At 38.8% G+C, this 17,894-nt stretch overlaps 1 protein-coding gene across 48 annotated transcripts in view; it reads left to right on the top strand.

The window, feature by feature from the left end:
* The window catches only part of Trip12 (thyroid hormone receptor interactor 12), a 128,816-nt gene that overhangs the window by 43,882 nt on the left and 67,040 nt on the right, over window positions 1-17,894 (top strand). For 25 of the 48 annotated variants that reach the window (XM_011238654.3, XM_011238656.3, XM_011238658.3 and 22 more), the window contains 2 exons: window positions 10,308-10,433; window positions 11,796-12,598. In XM_011238654.3, the coding sequence (XP_011236956.1) occupies window positions 10,308-10,433; window positions 11,796-12,598 (929 nt within the window). The remainder of the gene's footprint in view (window positions 1-10,307; window positions 10,434-11,795; window positions 12,599-17,894) is intronic. The other 23 variants (NM_133975.4, XM_006496429.3, XM_011238673.3 and 20 more) reach the window with 3 other exon arrangements.

The raw sequence follows: 17,894 nt of genomic DNA, 5'->3' as shown, positions 1-17,894 counted from the left end.
ATAAAGGTGAAGTGGGAGGAAGCTAGTCCAGTGCTGTCATTGTCTTTCTCTACTTTTTGTCTTGAGTATCACGATTCCTCTTCTGTGGTATATGCCTGCTCATGTCTAGTTGGCCAAGTGACTATGGACTAAATGCTCTGTAATACTAAGCCAGAATAAATTCTTCCTTGTTTATGGGTTTCTTTCAGTTACTTGATCACAAATATTCCATTTTTGCATATTTTGTTTTCTTGTATATCTTTAGACCAGTGAAATGGACTTTCAATTTGCTTACCTGGCTTTTAAAAATATATTACACAAAAAGTTACAGTCCTACTCCTTGGCTTGGAGAGGAATGAGGTAATCTTTCTCAAATACTTTGCAAGTTAGCATTTGCACAGTAGATAATTGAGATATACTCAGGAGGAAATCTAGGCTTGCACACCCTTAAGTCTCACACTTTATAAATACTAAGAAGAGTTTATAGATGGTATTGATCTAATTTTCATAAAATAAGCACATTAGCATAGCTTTGTATGTGGCTTCTTTTTTTAAAAAAGGATTTGGCACTATAGTATGTCTTGTTATTTTTTACTAGGTATATGAGAAGCATGAGCATGCTTTGCATATCTATATCTGCCAGTACAATTGCTTTCTTTAAATGTCACTATACTTTTCCATTATAATAAGAATCCCTTTAAAAAATATATCTATTTATCTGTGTGTCTTATATACATGCATGTTGGAGATAAATCGGAGGAAAACTTTCTGAAGTTGGTTCTCCTTTCCACTGTGTGAGTCCTGAATCTTAGAAATAGATTGTCATATTTGGTGGCAGGTGATTTTACTCATCAAGCCATCTTGCAGGCCCCAGATTTCCATTTTAATGTAGTCTATTCTCTCTGCCAATGTTAGCAATCCTGCAGAAATCTCAGAGCACATTGAATTTCTCCTAACACATTTATTACAATAACATTTTGGGATCCCCAGGATCTGCAGGCAAACTCATTAATCTATCGGCCTTTTTTGCTTGTTCATTTGTCATTATGTTCCTTATACTCTCAACCATGTTGTCCTAAGCCAGTAACTCACTGTTATGATAGCATTCACTTTTTTCCCTGTATCCTTTTGTAGGCTTAACATTATTTTCAAGTAGACCAGATCCTCTTTGCTTTAGAGTTTTTAAAAGCATTATACCACTAGACTTGGTATCATATGCTTGTAATTCATATACTTCAGAAAGAGACGACAAGGAGGATTATGGGTTACAGGCATGCCTGGGCTTTGTAGGAGGCTACTTGAAAAACTAGCTGGGTGAGGGTGGTGGAAGTCTTTATCCCAGTAGGTGGGTTTTCTGTGAGTGCCAGGCCAACCTGGACTTTGGAGTTTTGAAAGAGAAAAGAATTACACCCTCTTTACAGAAGATAAATGGAATAACTATGGTGGTTTTATCAAACATCTCCTAGTTACAGCAGCCCTTCTGTTCAATGTTTCCCATTCATCTTGAATGGTTGTTACTTCTGTTAACTAGATTCCTTCTATCCATTGCCTAGCCTTTAAGAGAAAGCACAAGACTTTTGTTGGCATTCCTGCTCAGATGGGAAGGTGTCCTGGGGACTCGGATTCCCAGGAACCACACAACTCTGGGGGAAAAAGGTATTGGGTGTTCTGAAACACAGGAGCTCAGGAACCACTCAGGTCTTAGAGGAAGTCTCTGCTGAGATGAAGCCTCTTCAGGTGTTGCAGCTCCTCAGCTAAGCAGAGGAATTTAGGAGCCTTAGCCCCACTCTACTTTTGCTATTTCTGATGAGAGAATCATACCAGGCAGCAAATCTCATGAAAGAGATTTATTGGAGGGTCCATGGAAAGGATGGACAAGCCGTAGGGAATTGGACAAAGGGCAGGGTTATATAGGGTTTCTTGATATGGCAGAGCTTTCTAGTGCAGAGATTTCCAGGATGAGGATTGGTGACTTTTCAAGTTCTGAGCTTTGGGGTTTTCATGTTCAGGAATTGGTGGCTTTTGTTCAGACTTTCCACCTAAATTTAGCATAATCTGGAGAGGATCTTATAAGAGGCTAGAGATTACCTTTGTTACCTTTACAGAGGCTGGACATATAATAGGGAGGTCTAGGGGAGGGACCTGGCCTTTGGAGCTTGTGGGGCAGAGAGGGTTGGCCAGTTTAAGGCTTTGAGTGTTTATAAAGTTTACAAAGGGAGTTCACTTCCACGTGAGTGAATAGCCCATAACTTTATGTTCACATGGGCAGGCACATGAACTAAATTGTCAAAAACTTTTTTGTTGTTGTTTTGGTGGCAAAAGTATTAATAGGGTGAAAAGTTATTGTAAAGTTAACCATTTGTCATATTGACAGCTTCATGCATGAAAATGGGCAGACAGAAAATCAGAGTTTAGACCATATGGATCTTCTCAAGTTCCATTTCTGCAGGGCTCTTGAGCAATAGTGACTTTTTGCTTTCCTTCATTCTCTCTTTCTCTTCTGTATGTGAAATATAACCTACCAGTATAGTATGGTCTCTTGAGTCTCCTTAGCAGTGCCTTCTAAACCCCCCCATTCCGCCCCGCCCCCCCCCCCCCCCGTGTGTGTGTGTGTGTGTGTGTCTGTCTGTCTGTCTGTCTGTCTGTCTGTCTCTGAGGGTAGCCATTGAGGGCAGAAGAGGGTATCAGATCTTGGAAATACCTGTGGTTGAGATGGGTGGAAGTTGGGAAGGAAGGAACCTTTGGATCACTGAGAGAGAGAGAGAGAGAGAGAGAGAGAGAGAGAGAGAGAGAGAGAGAGAGAGAGAGAGAGTGTCTGACTGTCTCTGTCTATTTCTCTCTCTGTTTGATTTTTTTTCTGTTACATTGAAGCTAGAACTTCATTTTGTTTGAGAGGAGGGAAATTTTATGAGATTTCTGAGCTTTCTTTTGAATCAGGGTTTTTATTGTAGCCTATATGGATCTAAAGTTGCTGTGTGCTGAAGATGACCATGAATACTTCTGCTCTACTTGTTCCTTCCTTGAGCAACTTATTTGAAAAGTTCTAAATTTTATTACTGGACAAACACCCCAATTTAGACACAAGCAAGTCTCCGGTTAAAAATACTGAAATTCATCTGGTAGGATTAATCGATGACCACAACTCTATAAATGCTTAGTCTTGCCATTGTGTGAATCCTTACAGACCAGCTTCATTCTCCAGTGTCTTCTCTTAGAGTCATACCTGATTTTGTTACCAGTTTTCATTCAAATCCACTGAGGAATAGGACAATTTTTTTTTTCTTGGCCCATATAGCTTGACTCAAAGTCCTGAGAGAAGGAAGATATGGCAGGAGGCTGAATCAGGCGTAGTGTGCACGGTGGTTGTGGAAAGGAGAAGAGCATGAGCAATTATTCAGCATTGGCCGAATAAGTTGTGGTTAGTAGATTTAGTCAGTAGTAGAAAATATTACTGTTAAAATTAGTTAACTTAGCAAAATTAGTCAATTTAGCCTGGAGTTTTATATGAGTTTCCACTTTCAACACTGAATTGATCGTAGTGAGAAGACGAATCTATTTTGTCTTGGGGCTAAGAAACAAGATTTACAATGGTTGCCCTGATTACTGCCGGAAAGAGGCCACAGTTCTTCTGTAGTTGGAAATTGCAAATATTTAACTCTGTAGACCAGGCACTCAGAGAATGGGGAGACAACCAGGATACATTTCTTGTTTTTCTTTTTTCTTTTTTTTCCTACCCATTTTTCAAGACAAGTTTTCTTTCTGTGACAGTCCTCATTGTCTTGGAACTCTGCACACCAAGATGGCTTTGAATTTATAGAGAGATCTCTTGTCTCTGACTCTCAAGTGCTGGGATTAAAGGTGTGTGCCATCATACCCAGCCATTTCTCATCCTTTTTATTTTTTTCTTGTTCTTTTTTTTTAAATAGGTATTTTTTCCTCATTCTTTTATAATGTATTTTTATTTTATGTACATTGGTGTTTGAGGTTGTCAGATTCTCTGAACTGGAATTGCAGACAGTTGTGAGCTGCCGTGTGGTTTCTGGGAATTGAATCCAGGATCTCTCTCTTAATTACCCTGCCATCTCTCCAGCACCCCACTTACCCCCCATTTTTAACAATGGTCCATATTCAGAATCCCTTCCTAGGGAAGGTTCAGTGTGACCAGATTGGTGTTTCTTCTATTTTTCTTATATATCATTTCCTTTTTAATGTGCAGTTAGGGATCAAATGCTAGAATAACCATTTAATATTAATTTAATATTTACAGATCAGTGTGTTCTTTTGAAAAATTGGAAGTTGAATAATTGAGCGCAGTCTCAATTTTCTTACTTGGAGGGCTGTGTATGATAAGCTTCCCTTTAGAAAATGGGAACATGGCCTCCTTGGTATCTTTTGACGATTAAGTTAGATAATGTCATTGTAATAAGATATTTACCAAAGCTTTGTAACAGTCATTGTAATTCATAATGTTCTGAGATCACTACAGCACTAAATAAAAGTAGTCATCTTTTCATTGTTTCGGTGTTTCTCTTTTACCTTGGTATTGTGTAAAATATTTGAGTGAAACAAAGGTGAGCTATAAGGTTCCAGATTCTCTTCCTGTTATTTGCTGGGCAGCATCTGAAGTTCTGTAATTTTTTTCCTTCACTTTTGTCCGGTGACAGAATTGGTCTTTTAATTGCTCTTTAAAGGGAGGCTTGAAGCTGGATGTTCTAAAAAGTAAATTTTCTCTTGGTAGAGATAACTTGTGTGGTTGGGGTGGATTTCAGTAGAACATCTAGTAGATGGAATGCTTTGTTTTATGAGTGACCTCTTTGAGAGAACAAAGACCAGACTGATATTTATCTTCTCGTAATATTTGTTGAAATAGGTTAGTGTAGTAATTCTTAATTCTACCAGATACAGGTTTTCCTATCGTCAGTCATTATGCTTTATGCTTTAGTTCCTCCTCACACTCCCACCCCCATCGGCTCTCACTGAGTAGCCCTAGCTGGTTTCTAAACCTTATCTGCTTCTGAGTGCTGGGATTAAAGGCATGTGCCAGAATACCTGGTTCCTTTAAAATGTTAAAATGAATTATTTATGTAAAATATTTGCTTACACACTGCTTAAAAACACAATCATGTATTAGTATTTTGCAGAAATAAAACCACTGCCAAGTAACAATTAAGTAGATAAATGTTTGGTTATCGATGTTATGTTTGTTTACTCATGTGTTGGCATCTGTGAGGAGTTTGTGGCAGTACAAAAGTAGATTTCAGTGCCTTAAATAGGGTTGTAGTCAACAAATAAGATCTGTCACTTCATTTGCTTGTTTGAAAATTTGTAGCATATAAAGCTGTAAAACAAATATAGACTTAGAAAATAAATATATTTTTCAGGTATCTCACTGGTACATTTACAGGGTGCTTTTTTTCTTCATTTATTTGCACTATATACTGATCAGTGGGTGGTTTTTTGTTTCTTTTCTTTTTTTCCCTCCCTCCCCTCCTCTCTCTGTCTCCTTCCTTCCTTCCTTCCTTCCTTCCTTCCTTCCTTCCTTCCTTCCTTTCTTTCTTTCTTTCTTTCTTTCTTTCTTTCTTTCTTTCTTTCTTTCTTTCTTTCTTTCTTTCTTTCTTTTGCAATGCTGTGGATTGGAATCATAGCTTTCATATGCTTGGCAAGCACTCTGTTGCTTACCACACTCAACCCCATCAATGTGATTTCTGTATTGTGTGCTGACTCCTGGCTTACACATGTAACCATGTAACATGACAATAACAACACAGGCAGCATCACTGCTATCTAGAAAAAATTTTTCTCGTCTGCTTTGGTTTGTTTATTGTGCATGATGTGTACACGTGTGCCTGTGTGTTGTATGCTTTTCTGTTTGTCCCTGTTTATGTGGGGGAGAAAGAAAGGGGGCAGGGGAGTAGAGAAGAAAGGGGGTGTTTTTTCTGTCCAGCACAGAATAGCCTCAAATTATGACTCAAGTGCTGGGGTTACAGTTATGTGTCACGTCTGCATGAACCAAACATTTAAAAATCTATAACATAAGGAACTATATAATTTTTTTTCCTTTTCTTTTTTTTTCTTTTTTCCTTTTTTGGGTTTTTTTTGAGACAGGGTTTCTCTGTATAGCCTGGAACTATATACGTTTTAACTAGTCATTTACTTCTTTGGGATATGAATTGGTATGTATGCATGTGTTGGGAGTTCTGATTGGTGCTGGGGATTGAACCCAGGGCCTCATGCATACTAAACTATATGCTTTACCACTGATTAAAGTCTCATCATGTAGACCAGGCTTCCTCTGTGTTTCTCTGCCTTGAGCATTAGGCATGCACCACCATGCTAGGCCTTTCTTCTCTTCCCTAGACATAGGTTTAATATTGGTGTCAATACAATGGGGAAATTGTTTTTTGGTTTTTTGAGACAGGGTTTCTCTGTACAGCCCTGGCTGTCCTGGAACTCACTTTGTAGACCAGGCTGGCCTCGAACTCAGAAATCTGCCTGCCTCTGTCTCCCAAGTGCTGGGATTAAAGGCGTGCACCACCACACCTGGCTATGGAAATTAATAGACAGTTTTTCTCAGATGTTTTGATTAAAGAGAAAAAAGAATTGGTAATATGCAAAAAACTAAAAAAAAAATTAATTACAGGACCATTGGAGTTTTACATTGACAGAAGCATACACTTCTGTTTTTATAAAGAGATCATAAAGGAGGACCCTACCTGATTTGAAGATTATAATCATTTCCTCTTTTTTTGTTGTTGTTGTGGTGCAAGGGATCAAACAAACCCACAGCCTGAAGCATGTAGTTATTTGACCACTAAGCTATGTCTCAAGTCCTACAAAGCTGACAATATGGACTGTCCTTTACATAAGTATCACCTTCTTCCTAAAACAAGTGCAATTGTACAATGACTTAAAACAATTTTCTTTAGTGTGTGGATGTGCCACAGTGCATGTGTTCATGTTTGAGGGCAACTTCACATAGTTTTCCTTCCCCATTGTGGGTCCTAGGGATATAGAGCTCAGGTTGTCATACTTAGTTGTCCTTAGTCATAAGTGCTAGCACCTACTGAGCCATTTTGCTATCCTTGTACAGCAGTTTTTAAAAATAGGTGTCATTTCTCAGTGAGATTAGCACTAGCTAAATAAATAATAGTAGGAAGGATCATTGCATTGCTGGTTTAAGCCAGTTTTGTGAATTTTGGCTTTTTAATCTGATGGTACAGAATTTACTTTTGTTATCTGATACTGAGAATTTATCTGCTGGTTTTTGGCTCATTGAAGGTGTTAGTAAGGTCATGATGAATGCATTCTAATTTTTGCATTACAAAAATTTTTAGTGAGCTTTAGTAAAAAACAATTTTGTTAGAGTATGAAAATAAAAAACAACAGAACAGATCAAAGCAAGCTCTTTATTTGAATCAGGCAGCAAAAATTGTCCGGTCAGGGTCAATAGCACAGACTCAGGAGCTGACTGGGTCCATCTTACCTAAGTATTTAAGCAGATGACAAAAAAATTATTGCATTTAGATCTTAGGGGCATAGAACAGATTCGGGAACTGCAACTTCAGGACAGAATGTCAAAGTTTTTAAGCCCAAATTCCACAAACATCTGAGCCAAGTTACAGTTAATTTTCCCACCAGTTAAGATTTAGAGATAGGGGATTTCCTTAGGCACATGTCTTAATTTCATGCTTATCCTGGTCCCATTGGTTGGGTTACTGAAATGTGTGGCTGGGGGACTTGCTGAGCATTGATTGCTGTTTCAAGCTGCCAACCAGGATGTCAGTTAAGGGGTGGGATGTGTGTGGAGGTGTCTTGGGAACTTAAAAACTTTATATGACCCCTATTCAATATGGATTCAGTTTGGTTCCTTATTTCAATTTTGCTTTGAAAGAAAAAATTAACATTTTTATACTTTTCGTGATTTATTGGAGATATGTAACAATTTATTTATATTTAATGTATTTAATTGTGTAGAGTGTTAGTATATGTATATTGGAGCTAATACATGAACTTGTGGAGGCCAGAGGTTGATGTTTTTTCTTCTTTTTTCTTTTCTTTCTCTTTCTTTTTTTGTGTGTGTGGGGGGTTTCGAGACAAGGTTTCTCTGTATAGCCCTGGCTGTCCTGGAACTCATTTTGTAGATCAGGCTGACCTCGAACTCAGAAATCTGTCTGCCTCTGCCTCCCGAGTGCTGGGATTTAAGGCGTTCACCACCCTGCCAGGCTTGAAGTTTTTCCAAGACAGGTCTGGAACTAGCTCTCTAAAGAAGGCTGGCCTTGAATCAGAGATACACCTGTGGTCACTTTCCAGGTGTTAAGACCATTGCTTGGATCACTCTGTACATACTACCTTACTAGTTTAGTTGTTTGCTTGCTTGTTTTTAAGTCTGGGTCTCATTTTCCATCTGGCTGGGCAGGAACTATGTAAACAAGCTGAATTCAGAGATCCATCTATTTAGACCTGGGATTAAAGGTGTATACCACCACACCTGTTGGAAATTTTCTTTATAAAGCATTTAAAGAACAGCTGTCTTATTTTTTGAGACATGGTCTTACTGAACCTGGAGCTCAGGATTGGCTAGAGTCTGGATTTTTCCAGTCTCTGCTTCCCAGCACTGGCTTACAGGCCCATTCCACATTACTGTTTGTTAGGAATCTGATTCTTGTGCTTGTGTAGCAAGCACTTCACCAGCTGAACTATCTCTTCAGTCTGCTTCATAGCATTTCCAATGATTTTCAAGTCTTTGAATATTTGTTTCAACTACACCCCCCCCCCCCCCCCCCCACACACACACACACCTACCCATTTTTATTTTTCAAGACAGTTTCCTTTGGCTGTTCTGGGATTTGCTTTGTACACTAGGCTGGCCTTTATGGCAGGGAGAGATCCACCTGCTTCTGCATATGGAGTGCGGGGATTAAAGGCATGTGCTATCGCACCTAGCTTAATTTTAAAAGATGTTTTTTTGTTGTTTTGTTTTGTTTTTCGAGACAGGGTTTCTGATTATGTTCCTGGCTGTCCTGGAACTCACTCTGTAGATTTCACTCAGAAATCCGCCTGCCTCTGCCTCCCAAGTGCTGGGATTAAAGGTCTGTACCACCACTGCCAGGCTACTATCAAGTTTTTTGATAGATAATTTATGCCTTTTTATTGAATAAAATAAAACCAGGACTAAAGTTACACAAAAGATTTAACAGTTAACATAATGTCTTCAAACTTGCTTTTTTTGCGAATAATGCTGCCATTGATAATTAAAATTTGTTGTAAGTAAACAAAATGTAGGCACTGGAGTTTTTTGAACATGCACTAATGTTCTGTGGTAATTGTTAGGTATCTACCGGGTGATGTACTTTCTGTTGATTAATTCTATCTTGATTTCATGTTTTATTTGCCATTTGATGACTACATTGATTTTTCTCTGCAATACCAGGTTGAAAATGGGTTCATCAAGTTCTGTAGTTTTGTCCTTACCTGACTTTTAATGTACAAATTGGAAATCATCATTACTTCGTGAATCACAGTTGCTTTTTTTCTACAAAGTTTCTCTTTTGTTTTACAGGTTCTTCTCCCCCTGCCCCCCAAACTCCCCCTCTGTGTTGGAGATTGAAACCAAGATCTTGTTCATGATAGCTAGGCATACACACTGGTCTGCAAAGTTAAAGCATAAAACAAAAAAACAGGTTCTCCCCTCTGTGCTGGAGATTGAAATCAAGATCTTGTACATGATATCTAGGCACACACTTTCTTACTCACTGGTCTGCATACCCAGTTATAATAAATGTTTAAAAACTATAGTCATATTGCCTTTTATTTTAATGTAAAAAACCCATACATTTATGGGTTAATAGTAAAAGTATTTTGATACCTGTATATATTATGTAATAATGTTAAACTTTTATCAAGTTAAATATACCTATGTTATTTGTCATTTTTTTCTCCAAAACATTCAAAGTTCTCAGTTTTTGGAATATATATTACATTGTCATTTAGTCAACCTATGCCATGTTATTAAAAGAAGTGTGTGTGTGGTATGGTGAGAAAATACTAGAATTTCTGTAATGAAATCTGAAAAATATTACTTAATAAGCACAATGTACATTTTGGTAACTGATATTTAGGAATCTTATCCTTTGGGTATAGAGGTGGTTGATTCTAAGACAAAATTACTTTTCTCAGATTATCTGATAGGATCACAATTTAATTAATACTTGGAAGACTTGTAGGTCAACTGATTTGGGAGGCTTTTTAATGTAAAAATATTTCACTTTCGATACTGCATTTGCATCTCAGTGTCCTGATAGATTTCTGTTTTGATTTTCTGCTGACAGGTCACACTTAGGGCAGGCAAAACGTAAGGGATATATCCCTCCTGAGAGTAGAAAATCTAATTTTAAGGCACCCAAAGTGCAATCTAATACTACTTCTGAACTGTCAAGGGGACACCTTTCTAAAAGGTAAATTTTCATATTGCTTATACAGTTTCAAGGAAGAATTAGGATTTGAATTATTTCATAATATTAAAGCTTATGAGGTTATCTCAAATGTTAGTACAGTTTTTTCTCTGTATTTTATTCACTTCAGTGGTCTTGCTGATAACTACCGTAGGCGATGAAGTTTTTTCCTTGTTTAGGAGTGATGAGGTTCCTCATTTGCTTAACAAAACCATGGTAGGAATTTAAAAAACAGAGAGGGGGGAGAGAGAGCGAGAGTGAGAGTGAGAGAGAGAGAGAGTGAGTGTGTGTGTGTGTGTGTGTGTGTGTGTGTGTGTGTATGTATGTGTACGTGGACGTGTACGTGTACACATGAACGCCACTGCCCACGGAGGCCAGAAGAGAGGGCATTGGATTCCCTGAAGCTGAAGTTAGAGGTAGTTGTAAGCTACCTAGTATAGGTTTTGGGAACTGAACTCAAGTTCTATGGAAGAGCAACAACTGCTCTTACTTAAATGCTTTCCCCCAGTTGTCAGCATTTCAAGGTGTTATTTAACATTTTCTTTAATGCTGATTGCCAGTATTATTGTTGTTAGTCCATGTCAGTATTCTTTTAATACATACATATACATGCGCATATGTTTACATATGTGTGGGTGCTAGAGACGATCAGAAGAGGGCTTTGGGTCCCCTAGAGCTGGCATTACTGGTGGTTGTGGGTGCTGAGAATTGAACCCTGGTCCTCAGCCAAAGCATCAAGTACTCTGAGCCACTGAACCATCTCTCCAGATCTGATTGGTAGGGGGTGTTACTATAAAAGATTCTTTGTTTTATAAGATGATGTCTAACCTTTCAGAAAATGCTTATTTCTTCTGTATATTGAGAAAACATTTTTTCTTTAGAATAGAGCTTCAGAATTCAAACTCAGTAATTCTGAACCACTAAGCGTTTGTTTTACTTAAAACAATAACATCTTTTGATTTGAAGAGTGTTCGTGTCAGTGATGTTTGGATCAAAGCGTATTCTCACTTTGATCTGGGCATGGAGGCAGAAGCCTAAAATCCCAGTACATGGGAAGTGGAGGCAGGAGGACCAGTGTTCAAAGAGTGTCTTAGCTGAAAACCTTTTTATAGACCATTTTGGGTTAAGAGAGATAACACTTACCTCCCCACTCCCATAAGTCTAAAGTACATTTAAAAATCATAGTACTTTCCTTCCATTTCCAACTATGAAAACGTTTATAGTAGTAGACTTCCGAGGCTTTGTCTCCCACCACCTTTTTCCCCTAAAGGTCCAGAGATATAAGGGAGTTGGGAACCTAATTGTTAGAAGACAGGTTTACTCATGACAGGCTACGGCTAACACTTCTCTTATCTAACTTCTTAGAAGCTGCAGTTCATCATCTGCTGTCATAGTTCCACAACCAGAGGATCCAGACAGAGCCAATACTTCAGAAAGGCAGAAAACGGGGCAGGTGCCTAAAAAAGACAATTCTCGAGGAGTGAAACGCAGTGCTAGTCCAGACTACAACAGGACCAATTCTCCTAGCTCTGCGAAAAAGCCCAGAGCATTTCAGCATATTGAGTCTTTCTCAGAAACCAATAAGCCACATAGTAAGTCAAAGAAGAGACATTTAGACCAGGAGCAACAACTGAAATCTGCACAATTGCCGTCAACAAGCAAGGCTCACACCAGAAAGAGTGTGGCTGCTGGTAGTTCACGGAATCAGAAAAGAAAGAGGACAGAGAGTTCTTGTGTTAAAAGTGGTTCTGGGTCCGAATCAACTGGTGCCGAAGAGAGATCTGCAAAACCCATCAAGCTGGCTTCAAAATCAGCCACCTCAGCCAAAGCTGGGTGTAGCACCATCACCGATTCTTCTTCTGCTGCCTCTACTTCCTCATCATCTTCAGCTATAGCCTCGGCCTCTTCTACTGTACCAGCAGGTGCCAGGGTGAAACAAGGAAAAGACCAGAACAAGGCCAGGCGTTCCCGTTCAGCATCCAGCCCTAGTCCCAGAAGAAGTAGCAGGGAAAAGGAACAGAGTAAAACTGGTGGCTCTTCAAAATTTGATTGGGCTGCTCGCTTCAGCCCCAAAGTTAGCCTACCTAAAACAAAACTGTCTCTTCCAGGGTCTTCTAAGTCAGAGACATCAAAACCTGGACCTTCTGGATTACAGGCCAAATTAGCAAGTAAGTTTATGGGAAGATCTTTGTTTACTCAAAGAACATGTCTTGGTTGGTCAGGAGTGATTTTGTTTTCAAATCAGTTTCATTTTATCTCCATATAACAATGCATGTTAGTTAAAATTCAAGTTAAATTTGTAGAGACAGTTAAGGAATGTCTTTATTACTGCTGAGTAATTACATTTGTGTCTGTTTGTCTTTTTAGAATCTGCTATTCAATGATTTTCTAGTGTCAACACCAGCAGAGTTATTTATTCTGTACTAGATTTAAAAAATTATTTTTTTCCTGTATTAGATTTTAAAAGCAATATTTTATGACTTAAGAGTGCTTCATAAGATGGCTGCTTCATATATTCCACATATTTAATTTATTGAAAATTGTAGGAGAGTAGAAATAATACATCTAAGCAAAGTAACAGGTGGAATAATCATAGCGCTGTATGTTTTCCTTTTCAAAATAGCCTTGGAGATGGAGATTTACACACACACACACACACACCTGCTTCACCTTCTCTACCTTCCCTTCTCTTCTTCAGGAGACTTTCTTTTTAAAACTGTTGGGAACAGCTGATGCTGACCTTCTAACTGTTATGTATGGTTGAAGCTGTCCCTCCCAGTTCTGTTGTAAGAATATAGAAAGGATAAAGAGACTGAGAGAACAGTGAGCCACATCCTTTTCACATTTTCTTTTTTCTTTTGGTTGGTGGAGGTTGTTTTGAAATAAGGTTTCTCTGTGTATCCTTGGCTATCCTAAAACTCTGTGTAGCCCAGGCTGGCCTCAAATTCTCGGAGATTGCCTGCCTCTGCCTCATGAGTGCTGAGATTATGAGTGCATGCACCACTGCTACCTGGCCCTTTTTTTTCCATAGTTAATAACAAGTCTAAAGTTTTTATTTTGTGTTTTTAAATTCTTGACCCAGAGTCTAAGCATGTTGCTCATAGTTCATATTCTCTCTCTATATATATAAAGAAAAAGATTTATTTCATGTGTGTGAGTACACTGTAGCTGTCTTGAGACACACCAGAAGAAGGGAATTGGATCCCCATTACGGATGGTTTTGAGCCACCATGTGGTTGCTGGGAATTGAACTCTGGACCACTGGAGGAGCAGTCAGTGCTTTAAACCATTGAGCTATCTTTCCAGTCCTCAAAGTACTTTCAAGTACTGTGATCTTCATATTTTCACCAGGGATTACAAGTATATAGCAGTACCTTGGAGTTCAGAGTGTGGCTTGATAGACCTATGGTATTTCTTGGTTATTGAAAGTCTTTGAGTGATTGCTACTAGCATTTTTTAAAAAAAATTACATTTGTTTGTCTTTGTTGTATAAAAATGGATGTCTTGTGGGTATATATGCCATGGTACATGTGTGGAGGTCTGAAGACATTGCTTCTGTACTTACACCTTATGGGTCCTGGAGATGGAATTCAGGTCATCAAACCCAGTGGCAAGTGCCTTTACTGGCTGAGCCTTATGACCAGCCCTTTGACTAACATTCTTGTTTAACAGCTTTACTAATGTTGAATTAGCCTAACTTAAAATAGAGTCAACTAAGTTGTTAATGCTTTTTAGCACTAAATCTGTAGCTATGTATATACACATAGCTGGGCATGTGCTATGGTGCTTGTGGAGGACAACTTGTTTTCTCCTACTTTGGGTTATGGTGCCTTTATATTTGCCATTGAGTAAGCTCCTTATCTGCTTAACATTTTCTTGTTTACATATATTATATGGTTGTTGCAAAGGTGCCATCATTTAAAGTGGTACAGGTAATGGATTGAGATTTGCAAGTTTAGTAGTTTGCAGTCAGAAGGAAATGAAAGACCTGATCAAAGCTTGACCTCTCCATGCCCGGGTTTTCATGACAGTTGGAAATACTGATGTCAACTCCTATCCCTTCTTCTCACTTGAAGTGAAGTAAGAGCATATGGCTTTTTTTGTGGTATCTCTGTTACACAGCTTGTGGTTTTATAGCCAGTAAATTGGATTGGAGTTACATTATTACATTGCAGATGATTCATATTCTTCCTTCTCAATACTTCACTCAAGTTCTTTATCTCATTCTGTTATTTTTTAATGTAGTTCCTTTCCAAGTGATGATATATCGTAAATAATACAGGGCCATGTCTTTACTTTCTTCTCATGGGTTGGTTTTCTTTTTTCATTTCTTATGAGACAGGATCTCTATGAAAGTAAGGTATATCTCAGGCTTGAACTTTTAATAATTTATTCTTTTTTATGTGCATTTGCGTTTTGCCTGCATGTTTGTCTGTGTGAGGGTGTCAGATCTTGGAGTTACAGTCAGTTATGAGCTTCCATTTGGGTAGAATTGAACCAGGATCTTCTGGAAGAGCAGTTAGTGGTCTTAACTGCTGAACAATCTCTCCAGCCCCCCAGGCTTGAACTGTTGATCTTCTTGCTTGAGCCTCTAAAATTAAGAAATTATAGGCATGCAACAATATGTCTGCTGAGCTTTCTTTTCTTTTTTCTTATTTTGTTTTTTTTTTCCAGACAGGGCTTCTCTGTGTAGCCCCGGCTGTCCTGGAACTCACTCTGTAGACCAGGCTGGCTTGGAACTCAGAAATCTGCCTGCCTCTGCCTCCCAAGTGCTGGGATCAAAGGCGTGCACCACCACTGCCCGGCTGAGCTTTACATACAACACTTAAAAAAACTTAATGTATATGTGTGTTTTGCCTGCATTTGTGTCTTTTTACCATGCACGCCCAGTTCCCTTGTAGATAGAGAGTTTCGGATTTCCTGGAACCAGGGATGGTATGAAAGAGCAACCAATAACTACTCCCCCCGACAGGGTTTCTCTTTATAGCTCTGGCTGTCCTGGAGCTCACTTTGTAGACCAGGCTGGCCTCAAACTCAGAAATCCGCCTGCCTCTGCCTCCATATATTTGCTGTTTTGGTTTTTTAAAACAGGGTCTCTACACAGCTTTAAGTGTCCTGGAACTCACTATTGGCTGCCCTCAGACTCAAAGATCTGATTGCTTCTGCCTTTTAAGTGCCAGGATTAAAGGTGTATGGCACAATGCCCTGCTGGTTTTTGTTTGAAAAATAAAAACAAAAAACTAGCCAGTATTTACTGTGCTAGTCATGGATCATCTCATTTGCCCATTAGATTTCTATGCAAGTAGAATTCTGAGATTATAGGTATTCATGGAATGAATTGCTCGTCTAGTTTGTCCAAGGTCATAAAGCAAAGAAGTCATAGTGCTGAGATTCAAACTCAGGCCATTTTGAAATTGGTCTTAAAGTGAAAATGTATAGCAATGAAGAGATTAAGAGAAAGGGATGTGTTACTGGTTTTGAAATATTAGTGTTTTGTGGGAGAAGGTCCAAAGTACAGGTCAACAGTCTTGGATTTAAATCCCACTTGTGTCATTTTAGCAGGTGATGATTGCTGGAAAGTTTATAAAATTTATTGTGGAATGGGCATAATACTTATTTAAAAAGTAAGTCTATATCTGCAGAGACTTATTTACATGATCCCTGGTATGTGGCTATCACAGAAGCATAACTGAAAGTAAGTACCTTCAGCAAACAGAGCAGTGCTTTTGGCCATTGTGCAAATTTGTTTCTGCACTGTGAACACTCAGATGTTAGTTTTAGTTACTCCTGCCAGTTTTATGAATAACTGAGTGTTCAATTATAGATAGTATCTTAGTTAGGGCTTTATTGCTGTGAAGAGATACCATGACTACGGCCGGTCTTATAAAGGAAAAAATTTAATTGAAGTTAGCTTAACAGTTTCAGCGATTTGGTTCATTATTATGCTGGGTAGCCTGGCTGCACCCAGGCAGTAGGCCACCCCCATCCCCCCAAGATTTATTTATTTAATTCATGAGCGCTCTCTGGCTGTCTTCAGACACCAGAATTGTGTCCCATTATAGATGATTGAAAGCCAACACTCCCTGTGGGCCTACAAGGGCCATTTTCTCTCAAACCACTAACATGTACTTAGGGCCAAACTTTCCTTTAATCTTATTTTGGAACTAATATTTATTCTTACAAGACAGGATTAAAAAAATAATATGGTAGGTCATATATTCAGGATTTTAATGGGTGTGTGTGTGTGTGTGTGTGTGTGTGTGTGTGTGTGTGTATGTGGTGTTGCTTAGGATTGAACTCAGAACATTATACATGCCGGGTAAGTGTTTTGCTAATATCCTAAGTCTCTAGCTCTCTGACTAGCCTTTTTCCTTTTAATTTTTCTTGAGTGTTATTGTCTTGTCTTACCTTGTCTGTCTGCCTGCCTGCTTGTCTTTCTGTCTGTCTGTCTAGGCATGTAAGTGTGAAGGCCAGAGGACAACTTTATAGATCCATTTCTCTTCAGGCTTGTACAGAATTATCATTATCCACTGAGCCATGTCTTTCTTTTTGTAATGAGTATACTGTAATTGTCTTCAGATACACACCAGAAGAGGACATCTGATCCTATTAAAGATGGTTGTGAGCCACCATGTAACTGGGAATTGAACTCAGGACCTCTGGAAGAGTAGTCAGTGCTTTTAACCACTCTCCAGCCCCAGATGATCTTTTTTTTCTCTTTGTTTTTTTCTTCTTTATTTTTGATTTTTTTTTAATGCTATCTTAGTGGCATTTTGTGAAGGGGGAGAAATTGGTGCATGTTTTTAGTTTTTATTCAGAAGGCAAGAGTTTGTCTATGCACATGTATAGACTATGCACATGTAAATGACAGTAGGCGTTTCTTTGCATCCTGTTTATGTTACTAACACCACATTCTTAAAGGTTTTTTGCTTGTTTTGGTTTTTGCTTTTTGAGACAGGGTTTCTCTATGTAGTCGTGACTGTTCTGCAACTCAGTCTGCAGACTAGGATGGCCTCAACTCAAGAGTTCTGCCTATCTGCCTCTGCCTCCTGAATGCTATATTGGAGGCTTGTGCCACTCCTTTAGGCTCTTAACAGATTTTCAAGTGATATAAATAAAGGTTGCGTTGCTATTTTAATGTATATTCTGTATATTTATACACACACACATACACACGCCGCTTTTGAGTGTTTTTGATTTCTTTTTTTTCCCCCCCAGACAGGGTTTCTCTCTGTACCCCTGGCTGTCTTGGAACTCACTTTGTAGACCAGGCTGGCCTCGAACCAAGAAATCTGCCTGCCTCTGCCTCCCGAGTGCTGGGATTAAAGGCGTGCGCCACCACGCCGGGCTTGATTTCTTGAGATATGGTCTCTTGTAAGTCAGGTGCATTTGAAATAGCTGTGTAGCAGAGGTAACCTTGAATAAAATTTCTCTCTCATTGACAGCCCAGGCTCTTTTGAACAT

The sequence above is a fragment of the Mus musculus genome, chromosome 1, assembly GCF_000001635.26.
Source record: "Mus musculus strain C57BL/6J chromosome 1, GRCm38.p6 C57BL/6J".
Taxonomy (NCBI): Eukaryota; Metazoa; Chordata; class Mammalia; order Rodentia; family Muridae; genus Mus; species Mus musculus.
This window is presented reverse-complemented; position numbering and strand designations above follow the sequence as displayed.